The sequence below is a fragment of the Nyctereutes procyonoides genome, unplaced genomic scaffold (genome assembly GCF_905146905.1).
Source record: "Nyctereutes procyonoides isolate TBG_1078 unplaced genomic scaffold, NYPRO_anot_genome, whole genome shotgun sequence".
In the NCBI taxonomy this organism is placed as follows: domain Eukaryota; kingdom Metazoa; phylum Chordata; class Mammalia; order Carnivora; family Canidae; genus Nyctereutes; species Nyctereutes procyonoides.
In genome coordinates, this window is record NW_026575040.1 from 3872451 (window position 1) to 3885605 (window position 13155).

At 38.8% G+C, this 13155-nt stretch overlaps 1 protein-coding gene across 4 annotated transcripts in view; it reads right to left on the reverse strand.

Moving 5' to 3' along the window:
* The window catches only part of NEO1 (neogenin 1), a 240070-nt gene that overhangs the window by 45416 nt on the left and 181499 nt on the right, over positions 1 to 13155 (reverse strand). For all 4 annotated transcript variants that reach the window (XM_055319824.1, XM_055319823.1, XM_055319825.1 and 1 more), the window contains exons 9-11: positions 7198 to 7352; positions 4667 to 4815; positions 3980 to 4118 (exon numbers count right to left, since the gene is read on the reverse strand). In XM_055319824.1, coding sequence (XP_055175799.1) covers positions 3980 to 4118; positions 4667 to 4815; positions 7198 to 7352 — 443 coding nt within the window. The remainder of the gene's footprint in view (positions 1 to 3979; positions 4119 to 4666; positions 4816 to 7197; positions 7353 to 13155) is intronic.

A 13155-nucleotide genomic window follows, 5' to 3' on the forward strand; every position in this document is an offset into this window, starting at 1 on the left:
AATCTGTCTTCATGGTTCTTTAATTGTTTATCTCTTTTTTCCTCAGTTTCCCTCTTTGCCATTAACTTGTCTTCTATGTCACTCACTCGTTCTTCCACCTCGTTAACCCTCGTCGTTAGGACTTCTAGTTTGGATTGCATCTCATTCAATTGATTTTTAATTTCTGCCTGATTGGATCTAAATTCTGCAGTCATGAAGTCTCGTGAGTCTTTAATGCTTTTTTCTAGAGCCACCAGTAGCTGTATAATGGTGCTTCTGAATTGGCTTTCTGACATTGAAGTGTAATCCAGATTTTGTAACTCTGTGGGAGAGAGGGCTGTTTCTGATTCTTTCTTTTGAAGTGAGGTTTTCCTTCTGGTCATTTTGCTCAGTGCAGAGTGGCCAAAAACAAGTTGTATTGGAACACGGGGGAGTATCACTGGTCCGTCTAGCTGGTCTTCTGGGGGAGGGGCCTGCTGTGCTGATTTTCAGGTGTCAGCACTTGGGGGAGCTGCTCTGCCCCTGCCTGCTGCAGGGCTCAGCGGGGGTTGTTTACCCCGTGGGGCCCCAGGAGGAACAGCAGCAGTTGCTATGGCAACTCTGGAAGCCTGGATTCAGCCTCCGCAGGAACTACGGGACTCAGGAACTACGGGGCTCGGGGCTCTCGGCTCTCCGTCCGCTGGGCCTGGAGGCTCCGGGCGGGGCCGCTGATGTGCTCAGCTCGGGGCAGGAGCGTCCTCGCTGTCCTGGGCCCTCCCGGCCTCTGCCTGTCCCGGGGGAGGCCGGATCCTGGGCTGTGTCCCGGCGCCCTGTGCTCCGGGGCCTGCGCTGTGGGATTCGCGCTCCCGCCCCGCAGCTCCCTCCGCGGAGCCGCCACCCGAGCCCCTCCGAGCTGCTCCGGTCGGTCCCGCCGTGCGCGCTGCAGCCCTTAGGGAGCTCGGAGCACTCTCCCGGGGCGCAGGTGTCTGTTAGTGTCCCCGGGAGCCCGAGGGCATCCCCGCCCTCCTGGGTCCTGCTCCAACTCCCTGCGAGCCCCTTTCCGCCCGCCCGGGAAGGTTGGTGCAGCTCCTGCTCCTCCGGGACGGGGCTCTCCTGTCCTGGGGACACTCGCCCGGGCCTCAGCCCGGCTCCTCGCGGGGCCCCTCCCCCTCGGAGGCCTTTTGTTCCTTTATTTCTTTTTCCCCGTCTTCCTACCTTGATAGAAGCGCGGACTCTTCTCACTGTAGCCTTCCAGCTGGTCTCTCTTTACATCTCAGGCTGAATTCGTAGATTTTCAGGATGGTTTGAAGGTTATCTAGGTAACTTGGTGGGGACAGGCGATTTGGGGACCCTGCTCTTCCGCCATCTTGCCCCTCCCCCCCCCGCAGTTTGTTTCCTATAGTTAAGAGTACCTCATGGTTTTTCTCCTTCTCTGATGACTTCCTATTCAGTTTTCCCCCTTCACCTATGATCCTCTGTCCTGTTTCCTATATTCCACATAGGAATAACATGTGTACACACACACACACACACACACACACACACACACACCACATCATGAAAGACTTTCTGTAATTATTCCCATTTTATAGGTGAGGAAACTATAGAAGAGGTTCAGGGCAGTGAACCTGACTGAGTTTTTGTTTCAGCTAATGTAGGAACCAAGATTTGTCTTACCCTACAGAGCTGCCCTTAACCACCATGCTAAGACACAGTCATGTGTCATGTCATCCCATGACAGCCACTGTAGTCAGTATGCCAACCCATTGATTACAATTAAAACTGGTTCATGTGTAGGTTTAAAATTCTACATTAATCATTTTTTCCCTCAACTTTTATGAAAAGTCTTGACCAAATAAATGGCTTATGCAGTTGGCTGACCAAACTATAGTTTGTCACCACCATACTTCACTCCTAAATACTATATAGTACATATGACCTAAGATAAAAAAAGCACATTCCAACAAAACTATAAAACAATCACATTCATAAAATTTAATCTTAACACAAAATATTATCTAGAAATCAGTTGCATTTCTATACACTAGTAATGAAGTAGCAGAAAGATAAATTAAGAGAACAATCCCATTTACAATTATAGCAAAACAATAAAATATCTAGGAATAAACTTAGCCCAGGAAATATAAGACCTATATTCTGAAAACTATAAAACACTGATGAGACAAACTGAAGATGACACAAACAAATGGAGAAGACATTCTATGCTCATAGACTGGAAGAACAAATATTGTTAAAATGTCCATACAACCCTAAGCAAGCTACAGATATGGTAACTATACTGGAATTAAGATTTTCTTAAATGTCAAAAAAACTTTTAAAAATTATGTAACATATCTAATATTTAATATTTAAAACTGCCTAACAGTATATCTACCTAACACTATGTAATTGTCCCAATACTTCCTTTACAGCTGATTTTACTCCCAGATCCAGAAGCCAAAGATAATACACGTTTTATTTCTTTTTTTATGTCTTTACTCTTTTTTAACCTAGATTCTAGAATGGTACACTCTCCCATATTTTCTCTGAATAGTCCTTTTACTTTTTTAATTGCTCCCCTCCTCCCACCACCAGTTTTCTTTCATGAGATTAATATTTTTTGAGAAGTCAGGCCAGTTTATTTATTTTTTAATAGATTTTCCCTTTAGACATATCCAAATTGAGGAAAATTCTATGAATAAACAGATCTGAATTCTTAAAAAATATTACAACTTTCAGAAAATACATATACTTATTAACTGCAGTAAACACCATTATTTTCTGTTCTACTGTAAAAATATTTTTTAAAAAATGCTGGTCCTAAAGATACAAATGTAGTGACCCAAAGGGGCATCTGCACCCCAATGTTTATAGCAGCAATGTCCACAATAGCCAAACTATGGAAAAAGCCCAGATGTCCACCATCAGACAAATGGATAAAGAATATGTGGTGTGTGTATATATTTATATACATATATAAATATATGTGTGTGTGTATATGTGTGTGTGTGTATATGTGTATATATATATATATATATATATATATATATATATATATAAAATGGAAGAGTACTTAGCCATCAAAAAAAAAAAAAAGAAATCTTGCCATTTGCAATGATGTGGATGGAACTATAAGGTATTATGCTAAGCAAAATATGTCAGAGAAAGACTATCAGCATATGATTTCACTCATATGTGGAATTTAAGAAACAAAACACAGGAGCATAGAGGAAGGAAAAATAAAACAAACTGAAATCAGAGAGGGAGACAAACCATAAGAGACTCTTAATTATAGGAAACAAACTGAGGGTTGCTGGAGGGGAGATGGGTGGGAGGATGGAGTAACTAACTGGGTGATGGAGGGCACGAGATGTAATGAGCACTGGGTGTTACAGAAGACTGATGAATCACTGAACTCTACCTCTGAACTAATAATACACTGTATGTTAATTAATTAAATTTAAATAAAAAGTAGTAAAAAAACAAAAATAAAAAAAAATGCTGATCTTGACCTATTCAATCCCCTTGGCAAACTATGGTTTGAAAAATACTGCTCTAGGTCATGGTTACATGAATATAACTTAGCTTAGAAATTCAGTCACAGGTAAATGAAACTCACAAAATACTGAGGAATTAAAAAGAGCTATTTGGCATACAAATATGATTGCTAAGTGGAAGTAAAGCCAGCCTTCCATCAGCCCTGGAATGGTTTGTGTCATGAACAAGCAACAACATTTACTTATACAAAAGCCCCTACTAAAAAAAAAAAAACAAAAACATAAGCAACTATTCAGTACCAGGCACTCCATGTTCTATGCTCTCTCAGCAAATCTTTTAAACCCAGTGAAGTTGGTATTATCTGCATTTTGTGCATAAAGAAGCAAGCTCAAACTGTTAATTTACTAAGGTCCAGAAAAGGGGTAGAACTGGGATTTGAACTGAATCTTCTTGATATCAAAGCCCATGACCTTACCAGGACCCCCAAGTATGGTATATGTGTTTCAAAGGAAGAAAGACTCACCATCTGACAACGTTCGAACAGCAACATCTTGTGTGGAGACTCCAGGGCCATGTTTGTTGTAAGCCACCACTCGGAAACTATACTCTGTGTATTTTTTCAACCCATTAATGGTATGGGAGTGACTTGAAACATCAACATCCTTGATAAAATAAAACAATTTACACATATACAACTCAAGCCAAAAGAAATGCTTCAAAATAAAGAATTAACTCTACAAGTTCTGCATTTCATACAATGCAGACTTCCATCCCTTTTACAAAACGCTACTTAACAATCAAAGCAGATTAACCACAAACACTGGTAATTTACTGAGAAATACTACTTGATGTTTAGTGACACTTCCTGATAAAAACTACAGAATAAAACTTGGTACAAAGAATAGAGTCTGTTGACTCTTCATTTCCTCTATATATCTTTTTTATTCTGAGATATCTAGACAAGCAAGTATTGAGTTTTGGAAATATATTTCAACTCTACTATTCCAATCAATGGATTGAAAAATGGCTTCAGAGTGCCTAGGTGGCACAGTTGGTTAAGCATCTGACCCTTGGTTTCAGCCCAGGTCATGGGATGGAGCCTACTAAAGATTTTGTCTCTCCCTCTTCCCCTGCCCCTCCCACTCATGCTCTCTTTGTCTCTCTCTAAAATAAATAAATATTTTTTTTTAAAAAAGGCTTCATCTTATACCTGTTCTTTATCAGTCCCTTTTTCCATATAGTACAATTTGTAATTCTGAATTTCCCCATTGCCAGACAATGGGGTCTCCCAGGTGACAGTGATGGAAGTAGGTGAAGCTGCATATGCTCGGATGTTTGGTGCTGGGCCAGGGAGCTGAACTAGAAAGAAAATTTTGGGACAGCAAGATATGAATGAAATTTACTGCACTCCTCAATAACCATTCTCAGCAATAACGTCATATTGGCCATGTCTTTAAAAACAATAAAAACTAAGTAAAACAATTGATTTGATTGAAGTGTTTCTAGGATAATATATAATTAAATACATTTCCCTTTATATGACTCAAATTATAACTAAAAACTCTCTGTGAGGTACCTCAAATATATTCAAAGGAAAAAATAAACATTGCAGAATTTTTCTTGTGGTTTATAAAATCTGAGTTTTTCTGCAGGACTGCAGCACGTAAAAGCTGCCATCACAGGAAGAGAGCCCTCTGGGGATTAAAGAGTACACACATGATGAGCATGAGTAAAGAAAGTATAGAATTGTTGAATTGCTCTCTTGTACACCTGAAATTAATATAACATTGTATGTTAGTTATAGTGGAATCAAAGTAAAAAACAGTAAAAAAAGAGAGAGCCTTCTTTTGCTAGGCAATGGGGATACTGTGACGGACAGAGTCCCTGCCCACAAAGAATTCCCAGTCTAGAGGGAAGTCAGACAAAGAGTTGCAAATGTCACAAGTGCCATCAGGTCTCATAATGATTGTAACGAAAACAGAAAGAAGAATACACGATTGTAATTTGGAAGGGGGGTGGGCAGGCAAGGGAAGGACCGGGGAGCAAGAAGGAGCAGCTTCCTCAGATACAAGGGAAAAATCATTCCAGTTAATGGGGAGGATGTATGAGAAGACAGTTCAGGTTGGTTCAGGTTGAAGAGCTTCTAACGTGCTGCTGTGCAGTCTGCATTTTCTCTTGTAGGTATTAGGTAATTACTGAAAAATTATGAGCAGGAATGTGACATGACATGATCAGATCTCTGTTCAGAAAGGACATATGCATAGAAGAAACATATGCATAGAAGAAAAACAATACTTTTAAATCAGCTACGATTTATTGAATGCTTATAATCAGTCCAGCTTAAAGTGCTTTCTGTGTATTTAGATTACATCTTATTTAATCTTTGCAGTAACTCACATGAGAGGGATGCTTTTATCATCCCTATTTACAGATGAGGCTGAGAGGCTAAGAACCATTCCCCTATGATGGGAAATTAGTGAGTGGTGGGGCCAGGAGTTGCACACTTTCTGATTCTAACACGTGGACTCAAGAAGACCAGGTAGGAGATGATTACGACACCCTCTGTGGGACGTATGTGACTGGAAGACTTGATGGCTGGTTCATGGGCTGACTGTCCAGCTCTCACACCTACAACAGCTCCCATAACTTTTTGCTATATTCTTTTTGTCTAACAAGTTCCAGTCCCAATTTATACAGAAATTCCAGAGGTTGCCTATACCTACACTTTGGTAGACAGTCTATATTTGAAAACAATTTCTCTGGTGCCAGTGTTTCTGTAACAGAATCCACTAGGTTTAGGAACAGGAAAAAAACGAGCAAATCGTAAAATGAACCAGCTTTCTTAAACAACAGCTCGACAGTTTCGCTACTAGAGTAGAGAAACCTGAATGTGCTTATTCTGACAGTAGTTTGCTTAATTTAGTCATGAATCATGTTATTCACTTAATGTTAAGAGCATTATTTTGTGCAGCCTGACAGGTGGGATTTGTCACACTCCGGGAGCTACAGAAAACTTTCCCCTAAGTTATTAAAGGGGAAGGAAAATAAAACAATCCTCCAATTCTCTTGAAATCACTTTCAAAATATTCATTGGATAAACACAAGCAAATATGATCCCAAAAAGGCACTAAGAAATTCTTTCACTTCACCTGCATAGTGGCATAATGAATGGAAAAAATTTTAAGTTAGTTTGTTCAGCTAAGTATGTAAAATATTTTCTGAGGGTTGACTCCAATATTTATACCTCCCCTCCTGCCACAGGCTGAATACCTCCAGATGAAGTACAAATCTTTCCATTAACTTGTCTTTTGCCAAAACATGTTATAGCCACTTTCTATCCTTAAAAAACCTCAAGAGAATCACGTTCCCCTTTCATCTACATTCTAATTTAATCTCTTTCTTCTAATCAAACTCCTTGAAATGATTGTGCTGCCTACTTTCCTTAGAATTACCGAGGTACAATATTAGATAGATAGGATCAGAGGAAAGCGGATAGAAGGCATCTGAGCTAGGGCTTAAAGAATCAGGAAAATTTGAGTGTGTATCAGCAGAGTCATATTGCCTTCCACTATTTGCTACTGTTTGATGTGAACTAATTCTATCTCCCCTAGCTAATTCGTAAGGTCCTCGATGGCAGGGAACTGGTACCTTCTGTATGCTGTGGTGTACACGGCTACATAGAAGGTAGACCTTCCTACAGTCTATCTACAGGCAGGGCCGACAGGCAGGTGGAAGACTTACCCTCAGGCTGTGTTTCGACACGGAGTGGGGCTGAACTCTCTCCGGAGCCATGTTTATTTTGAGCCACAACTCTAAAGACGTACACAGTCGCTGGCATTAGGTTTTGAATGGTTACCTGCATTTCTCCTGGCCGACTAGTATTCTCAACACGTTCCCTTTGGACAAAGAGGGGTGTGGAAAGAAACAGCGTGAATTAGGAATCCCTCCAGAACATGCAGTTTCATTTTCATTGAAATTTCTATAGATATAATAAATACCACATCAAAATCTTCATTTAAATCAGATAAACTCTTCAAAAAGCAAACCTTTGGGGGTTGAACAGTAGAATATGGTGAGTGGTAAAGAGCAATGTCCCACATGGCTGATAATTTGCTGACGTTTTTTGCTTAAACATCACTGACTCTCTGGTCATAACCATAACTTCCTTTCAGAGAAGGCACAGACAAGGGTCTTCTCACTGCCATTTCAAACAGGGCAGCTGGCCATCAATTTTGTAGGCTTTAGGAATCACTGAGTTTTAAGGAGTGATTTTCAGGGAGACAAACACAAGGTGATTACAGGTAGGACCAAATTTTCAAGAAAATATCAAAGAGTTCTGTGTATTTTGAATAAAAGACTCAATAAAAAGAAAGCTAGAGATGATCACCTTTAAAGTTGGGAACATTAAAAATTTAAATGAACCCTAAGGTAACCCAATCTATAAAATAAGTGAATCCTGATATTAATTTTTATGATTTATTTGTTAAAAGAAATACTTTTTTAGAGTGATTTCGAAACTGACTTGAAATGTTTGACAAATTTTATGACAAACAGGACAAATGAATCTAGCAGTCTAGTGTCATAAACTGAAAACACAGAGGCAGTTATCTGGCTTCTTTAAAAGTGATAGTTTCCAGGCTCTACCCTGGGGCTCTGTGTGTTCACACTTGGGTCCATAATTATACTCAGTCTACGCACTATAATAAAAACTAGTTTATATTACACAAGAGTTTTCAACAAATATTGTGGAAGAATTCATTTGTTTTAGACAAAAAGCTGGCCTTTAAGGATTGCCCATCATGTAAGGAGAGATCTTATCTATCCTGACAGAGTAATAAAAAGGCCCCAAAGTACTGTGGACAAAATTACTTGAAATTACATAATCTGTTGAAATAAAATACTCTAAGATACTGGCAATTTTCCCTGAAATCACTGATTAAATCTGTTTCATTTTACATGACCATACGCCAATTTGGCTGATTATATGTGAACATTTACATATCAGAGATTTAAGTGTTTTTCAGTGGTTTTCTATAATTTTAAAAACTACCTTATTTTAATTTAAAATAAACAGTACTCACATCATATTAACAGACAGTGCTTGTCTATATATAATCAGGTCCATTGGACAATGGTACTATGGCAACAAAAGTTATTGCTCAAAGATACTTAAGGTCTCGACAGGTATTTTCTTTTCAGCTAACCCTCTAAAGCACAAGACTTAAAAGCAGGGTTTCAGCTGATTTCTTACACTCTAAAGTTTCTGACAGTTGCTCTGACCACAAATGATTGTTGTCTAAAAGGAAAAGTGGTATTTTACACTTCATCGAACTACAAGCTCCATGTGAGAGCACAGATTAGGTCTGTGTTGCTCACTCTGTACATAACAGTTTAAACAAAAAGTCTGATTGTATACAAAAAATTGAAATTATCTTGAGTAAGATAGTTGGGGGGCACTATTCTACTTTAAATTGAAGTGAGTGTCTCATTCATGTTCCCATATTACAGAAGAACTTAGCAGAATGCTCATACGTGGAAGCAGCATCACAGATGTGTGCAGAATGCATGAATGGAAATTTGCCTTCTCTATATAAACTCTGTGTAGTAATAATATCATGTATATCTTTTTTCATTCCTATGTGAAAGGAAAAAAAAAACAGGAGAAATGAGTGAAGGGAACTAAAAACATAGAACAAATTTCTATAGAAGTACTACAAGTAAAAAAAAAAAAAGTAATAGGTATGATTCCTTAAGATGAAACAAATACCCAGGACCTGCAAAAGCTTTATCTCTAGATTGGTCCAAGGTCCCAGAACCAAGTGTCTGTCTAGAAAAAACATTTGACTTCAGGACAAGATCCAGGGTGACTTATAAAGTACAAGTCACGTAAATGTGTGAGGTTACAATGGAACTTCGGTTAGAATGTGTCAGCTAAGAGTCAAAGGAGAAAGAAAAAGGTACATTTTATATTAAGATAGTGCTGGGCTAGGCATTAAGAGTTCCAATTCTAGGGCAGCCTGGGTGGTTCAGCAGTTTAGTGCCACCTTTGGCCCAGGGTGTGATCCTGGAGATCCGGGATCGAGTCCTGCGTCGGGCTCCCTGCATGGAGCCTGCTTCTCCCTCTGCCTGTGTCTCTGCCTCTCTGTCTCTCATGAATAAATAAGTAAAATATTTTTTTAAAAAAGAGTTCCAATTCTAGTTCTGGCAAGCTACTACACCTTGCTAGGGGACTGTGGGCAAGTCACTAATTGCTTCTGAGCCAGACAGTAAATATTTACTGGCTAAGAGACAAAATGGAGAATATTTAGTAGTTACTTATATGACCTATTAAAAGGTAACCATTTGAAAATATAAAAAATATTCTTAGCTCGTGGGTCATACAAATAACGTCTGATTTGGTGCACGGTCCATAGTTTGCCGACTCCTGGGCTCAACTAAGATACCTAAGGCTTTATCGATCTTTAAAATGTTATTAACTTCTGGAATAACTTACTCTGCATCTTCCACTTAGTGGCTAATATCAGAAAAGTACTCCCATTTACACTAAAGGAACTGGAGAAAAAAAGGGGGGCAAACATTTCATATTTGAAAAGGCAGAGGAAGGCCCATTTGAAATCTCTTGACTCGGGCACCCAAGAGAATTAGACCTCATGACCCAGTCACAGAGTGCCACCTGGTGGTTGATTTTTCAAATCGGGTAGTAGGATTTTTTTGTAAATGCAGGCAGCGGTTTCCAATCTCACACTGAATTCTTTGGTCTGTGAAGAAAAGTTCCCATTCTCATTTTTTTTAAATTTTTTTTTATTTATTTTTTTAATTTTTATTTATTTACGATAGTCACACACACACACACAGAGAGAGAGAGAGAGAGAGAGAGGCAGAGACATAGGCAGAGGGAGAAGCAGGCTCCATGCACCGGGAGCCCGACGTGGGATTCGATCCCGCGTCTCCAGGATCGCGCCCTGGGCCAAAGGCAGGCGCTAAACCACTGCGCCACCCAGGGATCCTCCCTCATTTTTTTTTTTTTTTTGATGAGAAAATTTAAGCTTAAAAAGGTTAAATAAAAGTTCTGTTTACAAAACAAGGAAGCAGGATCTAGTCTTCTGACTTCATGTTCTTTCTACTTCATGGCTTGTATTCAGAAATCACAAACTTCATTCACAAATGAAATGACAAAAACATGTCAGTCTCCAAGAAACTTCCTTTGAAATATTCTCCAGATTTATTCTGTCCATTCCAAATCACTATTCTTGCTTTTGTCTGGCCCATACCTACCACATGTCCAGATTAACTAGATTTGTCTCCCTGACTTCATTTCTCCTCCTCTTCTCTTTATGTAGTGCTCATAAACTAAGAAAAGCTATTTAATAAAATCACAGTGCACACTTGCTCAGGAGTCTAAAATGGTCCCTTCTCAAGTGATTATGTCCAAATTCTTACTGGCGTTATGACATTTGGCTCCAAACTGCCACTTTAGTATAATCTCTTACTAATTCCGACCAAAACTCTGGGCCAGTTAAAATAGCTTTCTTACTTTCCCATCCATCAAACACCAGACACACATATAAATTGGATCCTCCTTGCATCTCCTCTTCCTTTATTATACTTGCCTTGTCTTCCCGCCTGACAATTTAATTTTACATTGAAGTGACAGATTCTCATTAAAAACAAAAGTATATATAGTTTTAAAAAATCCAAAAAATCCCAGTTTTTCTCTCTCCTCAAAACCTGTCCTTCCCTGACATCTAAGTGTGGCACATACTGACCTATATCCTACCAGATAGCTTCATGTCAGGTTTCTAAACCTTAGCGCTATTGAACTCTTGGGTGGGATAATTCTTTGTTGTAAAGGGCTGTCCTGTACACTGCAGGACATTTATCAGCATCTGTGGTTTCTACTCATTGGATGCCAGTAAGCATCCTCTCTCATCTGAGTTTTAATAACCAAAAATGTCACCAGACATTGCCAAATATCTGCTGAGGGATGGGGGCAAACTGTCCCTAGCTGAGAATCACTGCTTTAGGTATTTATACTCACATCAAAATATACAGATATGTTGGGACACCTGGGTGGCTCAGCAGTTGAGCATCTACCCCCATGATCCTGGGGTCCTGGGTTCGAGTCCCACATCGGGCTCCCCACAGGGAGCCTGCTTCTCCTTCTGCCTGTGTCTCTGCCTCTCTGTGTGCCTCTCATGAATAAACAAAATCCTTATAAAAATATATAGATGTCATTAAAAAATTCCTGTATCACACTTAATATACAGATATTAATGTGCCCATTCGTCCATCAGTGGGCATTTACTTTTTTTTCTTTTTTCATTCTTACAAATAATGTTACAATAAACATTTTTATGGGTGCCCTATGCATATGTATATCTGTTATCTATAGAACATCTGGAAACGTAATTGTTGAATTGATGTGGATTGAAAAGATTAAAAAAAATTCGGCTAAATCACTTTCTCCAAAGACTACTCCTAAGCCTAGAGAGGATTTCTTCCCAGCATTTAAACTTGCTTAACACTAGATATTATCAACTTAAAATTTTTGCCAGCCTTTTAAGTAAAAAAGTTTCACTTTTTGTATTATTTTGTATTTCCCAGACTGTGATCAATAGCAACAACATTTTTTAACTTTAATGGGCCTTCCATTAACTTCTGCTAATCATCTACTTGTACCATTTGCCTCTTATGATATTTGTCTTTTTCTCAGGATTTATAGGAGCTCTTTATATAGATTGGGTAACAATACAATGTTTTATAAATGTTACATATTTTTTCCCAGCTCACCACTTGATGTTTTGATTTTATTTATGATGTTTTATCACATGGAATTTTACAGTGTTATATAAAAAAATTTGTCGATGTCTCCTGTTGTGGCTTCTGGATTTCCTGTCTTCCATTAAAAGGCCTTTTATACTCAAATGATAAGTTGTTTCTATATTTTCTCCTGATACATTTATGAGCTTTAAAATCTCTTAATCTGTCTATAATTTACTGTTATACATGATATAAGACAGAGATATAACTTCCATTCTTTCCACTAAATGGAGCTAATTATCTCAACATGATTTCTTGAATAAGCTATTATTTCTCCATTGATTGAAATGAATTTATTCACTTAACAAGTGATTATTTAGTGCTATTGTATGTCAGGCCCTGTTCCAGATGCTGGTGATACTCTGTTGAATAAGGCAGACATAAGAAATAGGTTAATAAAAAGAGATTTCAGAGTGTTAAGTGTTCTGAAAACAAAACAAAAGCAAAGAAACCAAAACAGCAGATGACAGCAGTGGTGTCCTGGTAAATGTTTAATAACCAGCTCCGGTTTGTAGCCCTTATCACAATAAATATTCATGCCATGCCCTGTTTTGAGCTATCAAGTGGTCATCAGGTCTGCAAAATTTCCTGAAAATTTAAAAACTAGCTTGGGAACAAACTGGCTCCAGAACACACTGTGTGACAAGGGTGAAGGGGGCTAAGTTGGGTGGGTATTCATGGAAGGCCTAGGGAGGTATCATTTGAAGGTGACAGATAAGAACCCAGAAACCCTTGTTTGTGAGGGAAATGCATTTCTGGTAGAAGAAACAGCAAGGACAAAGGACCCATAGTGAAAAGAGGTTTGTTATTCTGAGGAATTACTGAATGTCTTTTCCTTTTGTGAAATACTATGAAATTAGCAATGAGATGTGAAAGACT